At 27.7% G+C, this 17,531-nt stretch overlaps 1 protein-coding gene across 1 annotated transcript; it reads right to left on the bottom strand.

Annotated features, from left to right (window-relative positions):
- Positions 1–12,448: 12,448 nt before the first annotated feature.
- On the bottom strand, positions 12,449–17,144 carry LOC113557517 (insulin-like growth factor-binding protein complex acid labile subunit). Its single transcript, XM_026963086.1, has 3 exons — positions 17,016–17,144; positions 14,972–15,384; positions 12,449–14,327 (listed from the first exon to the last, which is right to left on the bottom strand). The coding sequence occupies exons 2-3, from the start codon at positions 15,355–15,357 to the stop codon at positions 12,449–12,451; spliced, it is 2,265 nt and encodes a 754-aa protein (XP_026818887.1). The 5' UTR covers positions 15,358–15,384; positions 17,016–17,144.
- Positions 17,145–17,531: the final 387 nt, after the last annotated feature.

Genomic DNA, 17,531 nt, shown 5'->3' with positions numbered 1-17,531 from the left:
TTAATATTCTAAAGTTGTATTAATTTATCATCACATTAATTATTTGATTTTTCCTTATTATTAGCTCTCTAAAAAAACTCAAAACATCGCATTACATTACTATTGACCGCACCGCTTAAATCGATTAGCTTTAACATATCATTCATAATGATGTGCTTAATGTAAACTTATAATCGTTCTGTATGGAACCTATAAAAGTTCAATTTTTATTTAATAACTAGCAATTGACAATCATATTCTTATTCTGTAATGCTTAAACTTTTAATAAATTTTATATATTTTTTTTCTATTTTACCTATTATCAAAAGACTTATTTAAAATTATTGAATATTTATTCTACTTTATTGCATGTACAAATATACAGACATTTGATATAGGTACATCATTTTATTTTAAATGCAGTGAGCAGGTAATCATTCAATAAAAGTACAGTAATTTATATCAAATTTTACTTACTTCAAATATAGATAAGTATTAAGTTTTTTTTTATCAGTAGTACTATACATTTGAATATTTAAAGATGCTTGTTCATATTTTTATATCTATCGCCCTATCGGCCGTTTCGCGTTCGACGCCGTCGCTAGGTCATTGACCGCACGGATCATCAGTTGACCACGCGGCTATATTGGTCATACGTTACCGTGGGATTTTTGCCGTTCGTATTTGCATGGACATGTCACAGGTTTTATTTTAATATATATTATTGTTACCTATTGCTATTATTTATTGTCAAATATTATACTATGTGTGTTGATATTTTTATACACTGTGTCTGGGCGCCCATATTATTTATATTAAATTAATTATTATTATCATATCATATTGTGCACAGCACTTATTCTAACTTTATTTTCATATTCTTTGTATTGAATCGGTAACTCCTACTCGACACCACAGTTCAAATATTTAGTCACCCTGGCCAAATGCTAGTTAATAGCTGGAGACGAAACAAAATCAATGTTATAGAACCTAGCACCAACGATTATGGACTTCTTTAATCAATAACGCATAAGATAAATTAAATAACAACGTCTATATTATTTCATAACTGTGATAAAATTAAATTATTAGTAAGTAATTAATTAATACATATAATTAATTGAAACTATTATTTTATTAGAATAATTTCAAATGTGTTACTCTCTTGTCCCTGTCCGATGGTGGTACAAGAAACTTTTTCTAGAAGACGAAAATCAAAGTTGGAAGATTTAATTCAATACAAAAAGGACAATCAAGAATAAAGAAAAATTCATCAACAGCATTTTTGGACGCCAAAACCTCAATGTTTATTAAGAAAACAGGGTAATGTATAATTTAAATACATAAATATTTTTTAAATTATATTATTTATGTAATTGTTAAAACATTAATATTAAAAATACTAGAGCCAGATTGCATATATGAACAATAATCACTTTAAACATTTAATAAATAAATAGTGATGGCCAATGGCTATTAACTAATATCTAATGATCACTTAAATATTTAGTGTCCTAAATCTGGTCCGTTACATTTTATTTAATCATATCATATTGATTAATTTTTCACGTAATCCTGCTTTAGTTTGTGTCAGTGCTATACCTTATAATAAAGTAATAAACATATATAACTATTTTCCTAACAAACACCGAGGAATCGCATTTATTTTAAATCATCTGTGATGAACTTTAAAATAATACTAATGGTATTTATATGAGAAATTAGATTTTATAGAATAATTTAGATACTAAATTTAAAATATATCAAATACACACATTATTATCCCTGTAGGTCATATATATATTTTTAATATTGATTATTGAATAAATATTTATGTTGATGTTTATATTTAAAAGGTTATGAAATCACTCAAATAATGAATATAATTAATTGTAAAGAAACCATTCAATCAAGTCATTCACATGATCAACATCAATCATCGAACCAGATCACATAATATGTACTTAAAGCTATTCCAATATTACTATTTAAACTATATTTATATTACTACTTAAAATAATCATTGATTTTTCAAATAATTTTTAAATTATTTGTACTTAACATAATAATGTGTATTTAAAATATTTGTGTTGACTTTATCTTCTCTTAGCAAATAATTAAGACATTAATAAATTATTAAATTAAATAGTATTTAATTTATTTGCTTTATTCTATTTTAATTTTAGAATTACTTCGACGTTAAAATAATTAATAAATGTAAAATGAAAATGGTCCATTTAGTCATTTTATATCAGGGATAGCTAATTTTTTTAACGTTTTGTACAAAAAATTACCTTATTATTCTCCTGCATGTTATTTAACTATAAAATATATTATAAGAAAAATGTAGGTACTACTTTAAATGTATTTATTGTTTTATTTAGTAAATGTATAATGTATTTAATTAATTAAAAAAAAAATAACAATACTTTATTATTTATTAATAATTTTACTTGATAAAGTTGTAACTTGTAAGTATCTAAAGTATAAAGTATTACGTATTTTAATTTTTGGGACACTTATTACAGATTCACCATCCATGTACTACGTTTTTGACTTTAATTTATAATACACTGTTTCTATTAGGTCCATTAAGTAATATTGAGTTGGATTGTCTGATTTAAACAAAACCTCGACATGTTAAAATTATAAAATCAATTGAAAACTATATATATATTAATAAAAAAGTTAAACTTTTAAACTATTATTGCTTTAAGTAAATAAGTACCTAAGTAAGTAATCATAATTTAAAATAAATTTTAATAGTACTTGTTCATATATTTATCAATTTCAATAACTGATTTTTCAGTAGATTATAAAATTACACCTTTATTATATAATAAATATAATTATATATAGATAAATATGTTACTTCCCTATTATTCATTAATTTATAGATTCACTCAAACGATCGGTTAATTTCTCACCCAAATGATACATACATTTTACGTACATTTTGAGTTATTCGCCCAAATGAATGACGCCCGAAGGGTTTATACCAAAATTCTAAAAATTAATTTTATATTAAGTTGTTTGTGTTATAAAATTAATAAATGAACATACTTTTTTGACAATATTTTCTGTTGTAGTAGTTGCTACATTTAGAAAGAAATTACTAACGAAAAAAAAAGAAATAAAACAAAATTCGTTTAATTCAAAAATTTGTCTGTAAACAATAAAAATAATAATTTAGATGATTATTATAAATACAAAAATTAGATATCTAAAGCTGTTTAATTTTTAATTAAAAAAAACCTAAATATGTTATATTATATTATAAAATGTTTAAAGAGACAATAGGTAGCAATGCATTTGTACATATATAATATAATATATTGATATTTGAATTATAAAATTCTTAATGATAAATCTTAAAATAATTGAAAAATTATTGTTCAAAAACACAAGTTTATTACAAATAAATAAGTAAAGATATAATTATTATCAAACTTAAAGGTAAATAGTAAAAACCTTGAAATTATTTTTTAATCTTATAATTTTAAAATGAAATAAATATTTTACTTTACTTAACTAATTTTTATATTTGAATTAAAAAAAAAAAACCTAAATTAATTATAAAATTTTAGTTGAAACATATGTATTTTATCATATTAATCCACTAATATTTAAATTTTAAACAAATTTTAATTACCACGAGTCCGTGATAAATAGGAGTATGCTGATAGGAAGCTGATACTGGTTTCAATTAAGCTAGAGTTTATGTCAACGGCGCACTTTCTAAAATCTCACACATTAAAAAATAAAAAGTTATGTATTGTTAATAGTAGAAAACGGAGAAAGTTTTAAGTTTTACTGTAGTATTTGTGATAATAATAAACCAAGTATATTTTTTTATTATTTATTTAGAAATATTCCTATACTATACATACTATACTCAAAACTTATTTTGAAAATATGGTGTAAACAAATTAATGGGTGCACGAGTAGTCATACATAAATGCACCACCAGAAAAATTTTCGCCCCGTATCGTCAATTAAAAATATCTGGCGCCGCCACTGCAGTTGTGTGACGAGTGGCTATTACGTGTAGCGGTGACTGTTGGACGGGGGACCGTGGGACTGTAAAGTCGTGTGGCTGTTGTGCGGTTCCGTAAAAAGCTTAGCCCCCTAACCCGTCACCCCTAGTTACGCCGATGTATAACAATGCCCGGATTTCCTACTTTGCACGTAACATATACAAAAACAAATGTCCTTTATAAACTTGTAGGTAGGTACCTACACTTGAATATTTTATAGACAAAATAATAACACCGAGTTAAACTTATTTTTCAACTGTGACAAGAGACAAATATACAATAATGAAAGTTGTAGATATATGTATAATATGGGTGAACAACATGAGTTATGTTTCACTTGTGATACATTTAACGAATACCTACCTTGGTTACACTAAAGAGATTATATTTTAGTTTATTTTATAGATTTTTATGTTCCACAAATTTCCGCATCTTTAATCGTTGAAATATTTGGTATAAAATTTATATTTTAATAAAAATTACTCAAATCATACAACTAAATACCATATTCTAGCGAATATAACTGTACAAATGTTAAGGTTAGCTATGTTCCAAGAAAAAAATTTTAAAAAAATAAGTAAATTTATGTGAAAAATGTATTATAATAATTTTTATAATATCATGTTTTAAATAAAGAATATATGATATAAATAATTAAAAATTATGTAATGTTTGTTTATCTATTGATGCGTAGAATTAATTGATGTCCGGGCGATGTACAATCACAATATAACTGCTAGTACTAAATAATATCAAATAATAATAATGTTCATACTTACCACTTGTCTCGATAGAATGATTTTCACACGGTTTTTTCCCATTCATCAATACTTATAATACTTTTTTTTACAACATATAGAGGTACCTATATAATCGTGACTTCCCCAATTCGCCGACACCCCAGTTCGCCAACTTCTTGTACTTGACGTCATATAGATTGCATAAAATGAAAGAGGCATCATTTTATTTTTGTGTTATATCCAAATAAATCTCTATTGGCAACAATCATTCCTATTTCAAAATCAATTTGAAATGTTTTTGGTTTAAAAGCCAAATCAAGGCAGCTTCTTTAATTATATTGAACATTCTCTTATAAGTATTATTGCTTTTATTCGGTAAAAGAGCTTAAACCTAAATATAAATAAATATATGAATGTAATATATTATAATGTATAAAAATATAAATACATAATATGTTAATAAATATATATATATTAATTTTTTAAATGATAACATACCATAACCATTGGCACCATAACACACATTATAAAACAATGTAATGTGTATATTTGCATAAATAATTTGATAGTGGATTTAAATATACCATTCACTGTCGGTGAATCGAGAAAATAGAAACTTTATTAATAATTTGTCGGTGGATCAAGACGTCGGCAAACTAGACTGTCGACGAAAAGGGAACATTTTAAAAATATTTTAAAATTAGTATATTTGTCGGCAAACTAAGTTGTCGGTGAATTGGAATTCAACATAGTGGATATGAACCTTAATACTATATAATCATTTTATATTATATTATTTTTTACTTTTACATTTTTTACTTTTGACTCCAAAATTACCAACTAGATAAATTTTCCTTTTCAAATAGGGGCTGAAGTCAAAAATTAAAGCATTATTTCTACTTCAAATCGTGATAACAGACACAAAAATAATTTTTATAAAAACATTCATCATTGTAATATCGATACATTCTGCACTTTTTTCAGAATCTAAAACCAAATGGTTAAAATAAATAATTTTGTAGTGGCAATGTTGGCGAAACGAACCTACATCCTATTTCTATATGAATCTAGGGAATAAAAGCCCCGTATCAACTAAATACATTATTAGTTATTTTATTATGATTTACATAAATAAATATAATTATTACATTTATCTATGTAACACTTTTTTAAGATATTTATAAGTAGAGCTGCAATTTGCATTTTACATTGTCAATAATTATTGTTATTTGCCATTTGTACCTACATAGGCAATTTAAAATGTATTTAAGGGTAACAAACTAACAATTTTAAATAATTGTCATTTGTCATTTATATTATATAATTTAAAAAATGTTAAATAAATTATTTATATTATGTACAAAATATGACTTTTAATTTATATTTTTTAGGTACAAATAATAATTGACAATTATTTTATAAAGTGTTATATACGAGTAGATAAATGTTTAATATAATGATTATATTTAATTATGTAAATCATAATAAAATAACGAATAATGTATTTAGTTGATATATAATGTAAAGTATTACTGGAACAGAATTATTTAAAAGTAAATTGTATAAAAATAAAATATTAAAGTTAAGTTTTTAATATTTTAAGCCTAGTTGAGCTAATGCTTAGATAGATAGATAGTTGGATAGCTTATTTACGTTATTTCAAAATAGTTACAAATTAGATATAATATAAAATAAAATAATGTGAAAAAAATGTTGTCTCCAAAAGCCTGAGCTTATGGGGAGACAAGCGTTTATAGCCAGGATCCAACTTACCTAATACTTTTTTATACCCGGGCGCAGGGACTCAACTTATTATTGCTTTCAAAATGAATACAAATTATTGCGAATCCAATTTACATAGCCCCGATAGGTTTTACTTAGGTATATTAAGACAATGCCATTAATACACAAAAATAAGCAACTTGTCTGTAAGTTAAAAATCAACTATGATTACTATTTTGCGGTGGTCCATAGTCGTGCGCGGGACTTATTGTTAGGTATTGGTGAAAATTATTCATTTATATGTGTTTAAGCTTTAAGAAAAGAGCATTTACACTGTAATAATAGGACTTTTTCTTCAGTCTTGAAAATTTATATAATTGATACAAAAATGGATCATAATGTTATGAATGTTCTGCTTGATGCTTCTATATTCAATCGATAAATAATTGATTTCTATGTAATTTAGTAAAGATAAATAAAAAATGTAGTTTATGAAAATGTAATTGATAAAATATTATACTGGATATTATGAGTATATTATAAAACACTATTGAATAGGTATAGATATTAGATACCAAATATACTTACCTACTCATGAGTTAATATTTTTTTTCTAAATAAATAAACACAAACTTATTGTAAAATATTTTAAAATAATTTATTAATAAATTTGATTTATAATGTTATTGTATTTTGTAAACTGTAACTACTTACAATACTGTCAATACTAACGTCTAACAATAGTTACTAGTTAGTTAGAAAAAACAAAAATTATAAATGAAAACTGTAACTATATTTGCTATTTGCATCTCGCAGGTGTTGCTATAGCATACCCTGCAATACCCGTGCGCACGCCTATGCGGTGGTCAATGAATAATTATAATTCAATGCGATCACAAAGGTAAAAATGTTATTAATAAAAACAAATTTTTAGTAAATAACCTATACTATATTTACATAATATATAATCTTTTCAGAAAATGTAAAAACCAACTTTTAAGAAACTTGTTTTATAAATGTATAATAATAATATTAATATGTCCAATAATTATAACAAAATATGTTTCATATCTAATAAAACATTTTTGTTAAGATTATTGTTTAAGTGCTTTTTTTCATTTATAACGCATAGTTGAATGTCTTTAATCCTATAAGTTCCGAAACCTTTTCATAACCGACCTCGTATAATACAGTGATATTTAAATATATTATAATTTTTTTTTAACTTACAATATAATTAAGTTAGGTTGTGTTTTTATGTATATTTTTTTTTTTTGCCAAACCTACTACTTTGTAGGTGATAAAATACTTAATTATATTATTTAGGTACTTTTTTTTTATTCCTCGTTCGGCCCGTGAGTACTGTAACATATATTATAATAATTATTAAGTGGCATAATGTCTACATCGCAAATACAATATTATTTATTCAATATTCAATGACAATCGAACTCAAGACATTTGCTGTGACGATGAAACGTATCGACACCCAGACATAGAGTTTCGACTACAATAATAAAATGTATAAGTAACGCTCGTGTATTCATAAGTCTTGTAGTCGGTTTTAGGCCATATTCTTCTGTTTTATCTTTTGTACTTTATTCAAAAAAGAGATGACATATGTATTATGTCCGGACTCCGGAAACACACGTAAAACGCATCATTTTATAACCAATTCATTTCAACGCTCCTCTCAGCCCTCTCAGAATTTAAAATCATTCTTCAATCAAGATAAAATTATAAATGATATTAATACATTGTCCTATACAATAAAGTATTAAGGTTATGTTAGGTTTTAATTTATTTTATTTTATTATATTAATTTAATTAATTTAATAGTAATTTATTTATTCTCACAGTTACACCATTTACATAACAAAAATCTTTTAAGAATGTGAACTGCCTTTTACAAATAAGCTATGTATATTTACATTGTTCTATATTAATCATAATCTTATCAGTCTTATTAAATATTAAATTATAGGTAATATTAGAAATATCATCACTGAATAAGTAAATAACAAACGTACAAAGTATTAAGATAAAATATAATTCACATCAATATAATATTTACACTAAAACAATATTTTAATTAAAATTAATCGCTATAAAAATTTTTTTCAATAAATATTCAACATACTAGGGACGATTTGAACTCTGAAAACATAACATAAAAACATCTCTGTAATAGCACCGCGTGATGACCAAAATAAGGTCAAGTCGGTGGAACTTATTGGGGTTTGTACATGCAGTGGTTCATTGAAGACCAAATATTTAATAAAAAAAAAAAGGAAAATAAAAATATTTTAAATATAAGAATAATAATTTTTGAGGTAATCATGAGATTGTATTTAACATAATCCAGATTTGTAAATAATAATACAATTTAAAATTATGTACATTTTAACATAACAATATTTGATTTAGGCACATAGCAGGTGCACAGATATAATACATTTATTGATGACATTTTCAACATAATAATATTTGGCTTTGGTACGGGTTAAGTATAGAAATAAGAGAAAAAAATAATGAGTTGGTTTGGCACATGGGAAGTGTTGGTAAAAAGATTAATATTTTTTCTCACCAAATGTCGAATTTTTTTATAATAATAAACGTTAAGAATAGGCATTACAATTCGCCCACACGACGTATAATACAGATTTTTAATACGTGGCTCCGCGGGATCCACGGACACAGATTCGTGTCGTGACCACGGGGTTATCAGTACGAACGGTGTTCAAACACACGTTAGATATAAAGGCTGATTCTTTTATCATTTCAAAAAGTATTCATATTTTTAAAAATATTTTTTTATTTTGTTTCAAGTTGTTCAATTTAGGGCGAGTAGTTTATGAGTATAAGTATTTAAAGTTTTGTTGCGTGGAGTGGAGTGGTACGGGGTTACCCCGCAAAATTTTTGTCCACTACTCCGCTTGATAAAAAACGTTAAATACGAATCTTATAAACTACTCGCCTAAATTCGATTTTTATATCAAAAAACTCAGAAAAATATTCTGCTTTGGAATATGAAATCAAAACTATGTCATCATTCAAAAAAATTAAAAAATTAAAAAAATTAAGGATGAAAAATATTTAAAAATATAATTTTTTAATAAAAACGTTGATTGTTTAACAACTTGAAACAATGTAAAAAAATATTTTTAAAAACATATAAATAAGTATTGATACCTTATTGGTATTGTAGTATAGTTAGAGTAAATTGTTTGTTATTATAGTAGAAAATTTATAGTAATTACATTTTTAGATAGCGCTAACCCAACCCCCAAAAAAACAAAAAAAAAAAAAAAATTAAATAAAACATTTTTGAAAAAAAGTTGGAAAAGGTGTATAACACGTCCACTAGGGCCTCTAAATTTTGGTTTGCATACGAACCTCAAGTAGTCTAGTTGCGGCATTGGTTTCACGGTTATTTTCGGTTACGCGGAATTCCTCCTCCGTATCAGATTACTTATTGATGCGTAATCATCCTAACTTGGGAATCCTAGCTAACCGGAAAACACAATCCTGATTAAATAGCTTAATATTAATATCATATAAGCAATTAATCCGAGGTATGTGTCAGCGTGAAAAAAACTCTCACTTTTACGCCAACTGGGTGATTCCTGTTCGTGGAGCCATTTTGACACGGCTACGGTGGTAGGTGCTCGGTCTGACTGGTCAGGATAAAAGAACAACACGAATTTCACTATCCGTTCGATGTATTTGTATTAATGATAAACAACGGTACACAATAGCCAGTTGTCAAATGTCACTATGTCAGGTGTTGTTGACGACATAAAAGAGAATACACAATTATGCTTTACGTGGTATTACGACTAAGATACATTGTCGCCGTTGTCGACTTTAAGACGGTTCGCGCAAGAGAGCGAGACGGCCGGCGGCCGGTACTCGTCCGGATCAACTTGTCTTCCCATCCCACCCTGTGCCTTTGCGACGCGGAGGAAGAGTCGACAGTATCGCGTCGTCGTTGCCTGTGGTTGGGTCCACACAAGGACGAACATTGCTGTCCAACATGTTCGTTGATAACGTTTCCCCTAGCCTGTACATGTTTTTATGTGTATGCGTACAATATTAAGATGTTCGCTCAACATGCGCCTTTTGAACAAAGAAAATGTTTGGCAACGCTGTCTTCCGTGTGGACGTGATCGACAACAAATTTGTTATAAATTATAATTTATACATACTTACAATGTATATTTCTGATTAAATAAATAACTATGATTTAAAATGTTAATAATAGAATAACTAATTATTAATCAAGTTTAACTATACATAGTTTGAATTATTATTATTTTATTTAAAACTTTTAACTTTAATTATATTCCGTATGGTGTAAGAAAAAGTCATCAAAATATGACGTATCACACATAGGTAAGTAATAAATAATAATGTACTTACATATTTATCTGTTAGATCAGACGACGTTAACTAACATTAATTTTGTCAAATCAATAAGTTACCTTGATGTCGTAAAATCATTTGCATTTTTATTGTTATCGAGTTATTGACATGTGCATGCGCGTACGAAAGTGGCAACCGTCGGTGACTCCAGCCGGTACCCGCATTACATTTCACTTACACTAATAATCATTTACAACTAACACTAGATCTCGGGCGGCTAAAATAAGATTATGAATTGCTTAAATGTTGTCCCTTAAATTTAATAACAACCGTAGCGATGCCCCTTAATGCAAAGAAATATTTTGAGCGATTCTACGTAAAAATGATATTTTAATTCTAGTGTCACACCTTTGAACAATTTTTAGGTTAGATTAATTTAATTTTGATGATGATCTATTATAATATTATTTATATTTTTACGTCCAATTGTCCCCACGTCCAAACGGCTACGTCTATTTGTCCCTATTCGCAAATACATATTTGACACGTTGTTTATTTTAGTCATACGTATAATGCTACTTAAAAAATTATATGATTTCCTACTATTGTAATTTGTATGTAAAATATGTTTTTTCTTTAAAATTAAAAAAAAATTGTATGAGTTCTAAAATAAATTTAAAAACTGATGCATATTCTTGTTACATCTTATATGATCATTAATCATTAAGTATAGTAAATAATAATGTTACACAGTAATTAAAATGTAAATATCTAAGTGTTTGTTTAAGTCAATAAACTTAAATGTTTAATTTTTCTGTTAAAATGATAAAAATCATTAGGGAAATAACAATAGAACAAAAAACATGGTATGAAATATAGTTAAAAATTATTATACTATACTAAGATATACATTTCATTTAATAGATACATTTAGCATAAAAAGAATAAAGAATATTTATTTTTCTACATTAAATTTTATTAAGTTAGTAATCTATATTATAATTATTAAATTTAATAAACAGTAATATAGGTATACCATAACCCTAAGCCATGATTAAAATAATATATTACGGTCGAAGATTAACATCACAATTTATGATCTGACATTGCTTTACAGAGAGCGTGCCTAAACAATACATTAAAAGCTTAATAACTAGAAAATACAATACATATTTGATCAGTCGATTCGAATAATAATAAAAATAACATAAACAGTGAAACTCGATTAGTACCTAGTCTATTGTTCGCTTAAAAATGTACAAGTTTACTATTACCCTGCACTGAATGACCTTGCATTAGAAATGAAAATATAAAAGTGAGAAACATTGATTTTGATTGTCTGTTTCCAACACCCTATGACCATTAGAAACTTTTCTGCTAGGAAAACAAATATTGAATAATAATCTAAACATAATTTAAAGAATGATAAAGTTCCCAAATTCTAAGTTTATATTTATTGATTTTTATAATGTTTGTTTAGTATGTAGAAATAGTAAAATGTGATGGGTTACTAAAAAAAAATTATATATATATATAAATATATTTTAAAATAATGAAAATATTTGTTTAAGATTGAAATATCAGTTTATCTAATACATTTGATGGTTATTTGATGGTTATACGGGATACATTTTTAGTTCCTTTAAATTCCACCACATAATTGTCTTCTTGCGAATAATCACATGAGACGCCTTTGTCTTTCCTTGTTGGATTTTCTTTACGTTTTATTAATACACTCATCATAACTACCGAAACTAATAACAAAATAGCGCAGATGCTTATTAGAGGTAACCATTTGTTTTGCGTTTCGGTTTCAATTTCTGACAACATCGGCTGACATTCGTGAACTTCTCTGGTAACAATCCTGGCTGGTCTCGCTGCCTCTGGTCTGCGTAGACAATTCGCCTCGCCCACATACCTGACCCACGTACGTTGTACACTAGCTGTGAGTTCGCTTCCGAGTCTTGTCAGGTTGGCTTTCTTAATTGGCGTGCTCTTGGGATCGAAATTGCACTCCAGTCTTTTGGAATCTACCAACACTTCTATGTTTCCTATAGACAACGCAGACCATTTCCACATATCCACAATATAACAATCGCATTTCCAAGGGTTACCAACCAGTCGTAACGACGTAAGTTGATAATTATACCCGAATTTATCAGGACTGATTGCCGTGATATTATTGAAACTCAAGTCCAACTGATCCAACCTAGTCAGCGTTTCTAAAAACTTCATAGACCCTTCTTCGTCACTCTTTAATTTATTATCGTTCAATAACAACTGCCTAATGTTGGGCGTTGTAGTGAAAGCGTCAACAGGTAAATTACTCAAATTACATTTACTCATGTCCAAATTCTTTAAACCTGATAATTTAGGTGGTAGTATTGGTCCTTCTTTGGGAACTTGAAGAGGATTGCCTGAAAGTCTTAACTCTTCCAATTTTGGATATGTAAAGTTATCATAGAACACTGTATCATTTAGACGACTTAATCCACAATTATTCAACTCTAATACTTCTAAACGCGTAAGATTTTGGAATAAACCTAATTCTTGGCTTTTAAGTTTATTTCCAGACAAAATAAGCGTTTTTAGAGCAGACATCTTTGAAAAAGTCGTTCTGGGTATTCTTTGCAAGTTATTGTAACCCATATCTAAATGTTCCAATGATTCCAACGGAGATAAAAGTGCTGTAAAAGAATTGTTTAAAGGATTTCTTGATATGTCCAATTCATGTAATTTAGTAAATTTTTGGAAAGTGTTAGCAGGCAACCTTGTCAATCCACAGTCTCTTAATGAAAGTTTCACTAGTTTTAATAAAGGTGATAAAGCTACTGCTAAATCTTCTGCAGATAAATCGTTTCCAGATAATATAAGGGTACGTAATTTCGTTGCATTAGCGAATGCATCTTTAGATAAAGGTCCTTTTATATGACAATAACTGAGGTCTAGAAAATCTAAATTAACTAAATTGTGACCCAAAGTAGTAGCCACGTCAAGATAAGATAATTCATTTTCAGCCAACACTAGACTTCTTAGCCATTTATTCTTGAAAAATACATTATCTGGTAAATTTGATACACCTGATTGCCTTAAATCGAGATGTTCTAATCTGCCTAGATTACCCAGTATTAAGGTCCAGTCAACATGACTTTTGAGACTGTTTCCAGCCAATTCCAATATCGTCAGGTCACCGAGACTACTAAAAGCTACGCTTGATATGTGTGTAAGATTGCAGTTATTTAGAATTAAATGTTTTAAACTTATAAGAGGATCAAATATGCCTGGTTCAATGATATGAAGAGGGTTTCCAGAAATATCAAGTTTGTTTAGACCTCTGATATTGGCGAAAAACTGCGGTGATAATTTTGTTAGATGACTGTTTGCCAGGTATAGGTACAGCAAAGACTTGGAGTTTAAGAATGGACCTTCGACTTGTTTCAATGGATTTCCTTGCAATTCTAACGTAATTAATCCAGCGCTATCCCTGTAACAAATATGACAAATGTCGAATAAGTTTTAAATTTATAATTATATTTTAATATTTAAATACTTTCTCATTTTAAAGCAAACAATAAAACTGTTTTAATAGGTAAAGTAGACATAGTTTTAATTCTTTATTATTTGTATATCGGAATAAACCTATTTAATAAAAAATAAAAATACAAGTTTATCTTTACTGAAAGATTAATTGTATCATTACAAAATAAACCAACAGTTTTCGTACATCTGGTAATAATAATTTCACTTTTTGTTTAATCGGACTATGCAAAAACAATCGCACAATGAACATTAAGAATGAAATACCTAATATAAAATTTTTAATATTCTATTTTAAGATAAGATTGATTTAAATAGATAATTAAAACATTTATAATAATATTTTTTTGTTTAGTGTGTCCGCTTAAAAATGTAATGTACATATGTATAACCCAACAATAGAATCGACCTTGAATAAGCAAACATGGAAACTATGACTTAATTTGTTTAATTTAAATACGATTGAAGTTAAAAGCTGAAGTAAAAGCTCGTGTCATTTTATAGACTAAATATCTTTTGTAAAAACGTATACACACGAAATACTCGATACCTATGTATTAAATAAATGAGTAGATATCTAAATAAACTTACACAAATGCTTGAGGATCAATATGATTGATTAAGTTAGACGACAAGTTTATATCCACTAGGTAACGAAGTCCAGCGAACGTTGTTTTATGAATTTTCGTTAAAAAGTTTTCGGACAACTGTAATGTCCTAAGTTTGATATTGGCTGGGAACGGTTCGATTTCTTTTAGGAGATTATCGTTCATATAAAGTACGTAGACATTGCTGTCGAGTCCTTTATATGGCATAGATACCAAGTTTCTTTTCGAACAGTCTGTCACCCAGTTAACTCTGGAGTAATGGCAACCGCATTTTTCTGGACAGTTAAGTAGTTTAGATGGAAAGGCTCTTGTATTGCATACGTAAGCCAATAGTGTTATAAACACTATAATGGATATACGTGTCGCCATGTCGCGGTGAATTTCTCAATTCAAACTCTGAAAAATATATCATTTAAATTAAAAATTTGACGTTTAAATAATCGATTAAAAATTAATATGTAACTGTATAAGCAATATTAGAAATTCTAATCTAGTAAATTTTGCCAATTGTTGTAAATAACCATATCAAATTATAAAAAATTGTTTATGGAGTTATCGATTCACGAATGTTATCGAAAATCTGCAGGTAAAGTGAGCGTACTTATACCATCACTTATGTATATAACTAAATATAATAGTACAGGGGTGGTGAACATGACTATATACGCGAGCCACATATATTAATGCAATTATATCAAGAGCCAAATTATCTAATCTGTACTTTTATACCACAAAAATAATAAAGATAGCTAACATCCGATAAACATATCAAATTACGAAATATAAAATTATAAAATAATAATAATAAAAAACATTTTTTTTTTATAAATGTATGCAAAAAAAATTAAAATTTTGGTTTTTGTAAATAAGACCCATACGTCGATGAAGAGAGCCGCAATTTGGCCACCCCTGTAATAGTACAAAGTATCCGCGTTCTGCAGTATACAATTTTACCTGACCGTACAAAGTGTCCGAGTTATGCGGTTTAAACAATGGACCGTACAAAGTGACTGCTTGCACCATTACGTTTTAATAATATATTTTATTTATTTACGGAAATAAAACAGTCCGTTTTTAGTCGTTTTGATATATAAGTACCATATTATAGAAAAACGCATCCTACAAATCCGCGATCCGTAAATATAATATGTACCTACACATTTTAAAACTTGTTATTGTTAGTCTGATCTCGTGGACTTTGGCGAAATTAAATTTAGAGATGTAAGATTGGTAAATTTTTATAGCGTAAATTTACCAATTATTTTTTTACAGGTAAATATTTTTTTACCGAAAAAATTAGCATGTGACACCTTAAATTAAACGTCTTAACGAGGTGAATATTCATAACTTATCAATAGAATGAAATAGTTGATAATATAAATTTAAAACGTAAAAGTTCAATATTACCATAATATATAATATATAACTACAACTATATGATATTAATACATTTTTTTTGTATTATTAAATTATAATTGTAACTATTTATATAGGTATAACTAGAGAGAAAGACAAATAAAACTAAAAACCAGAATTTATTTTGAATTTTGATTTTTGGTGTTAATGTTATAGATACCTAATGAATCTAATTCAATTAATTTGCAATTTATTTTATAGGTACATTTTTAATATTTATGTACATATATAATAACTTGAAATATAAATATATAAGTCAATAATACACTACAAGGTACTTATATAAAGACATCCATTAAATTTATAGTACCATGAACATCTTACTATTCAGTAAATAATAAAAATAAGCGTTACAATTATATAATAAGTTCATGAAAGAGGCAGTGAAGAGTTCCTGAAGGTGTCCCTATGGTGATATACAAAAATTATCTAAATTTACCAAATTCACAGAATTTAGGTAAATTTACGTAAACTTTTATAGGTAAATTACCCAAACAAAAATTTACGTAAATTACCGACTTGCATCGCAATCGTCGTATATGTTATGTGTTATTATGTGTATAGGTAGTAATTAGCCAGTAGGCGCAGAACATGTACAAGAATAAACTTACCCCAGTAAAAAAAAAACAGTCCGACGACTCGGGCGTTGATGAATATATCGGATCGACGTGGACCGGTTCGAGTTAGAGATCGATATTAACACTCGCACTACTTATACCACTTTCTATATATTATCAAGTATAAATTCGTAAACGAAACGTTCGCACCCAAGTACTGGTGTGACGGCTGTTGTTGATAGCGACTATGACCGCAGTGGTCTGATGATCTGTGGTCTGCGATAGAGGGACATACGGCAACTGGTGGCTGTATAGTAGATAATGATTTTGGACTCGATCGGTGAATCATTCCTTGAGCGCGGAACGAGAAAAACCAGTGGGACCCTTGGTGGGGGGTTGATGTCGATAGGGCGACGGTGGCGGTGCTCGGGTGTGCCCGATCACCGTCGTCTCCCACCGACACCAACGGGATTTTGACAGCATCGCGCCACTGCATTGACTCACATACCTATACATGCTTTGTTATTATTATTATTATTACACTACCTATAGTTATGTTTGATGAGGAAA

This window comes from Rhopalosiphum maidis, chromosome 4, assembly GCF_003676215.2.
Source record: "Rhopalosiphum maidis isolate BTI-1 chromosome 4, ASM367621v3, whole genome shotgun sequence".
In the NCBI taxonomy this organism is placed as follows: domain Eukaryota; kingdom Metazoa; phylum Arthropoda; class Insecta; order Hemiptera; family Aphididae; genus Rhopalosiphum; species Rhopalosiphum maidis.
This window is presented reverse-complemented; position numbering and strand designations above follow the sequence as displayed.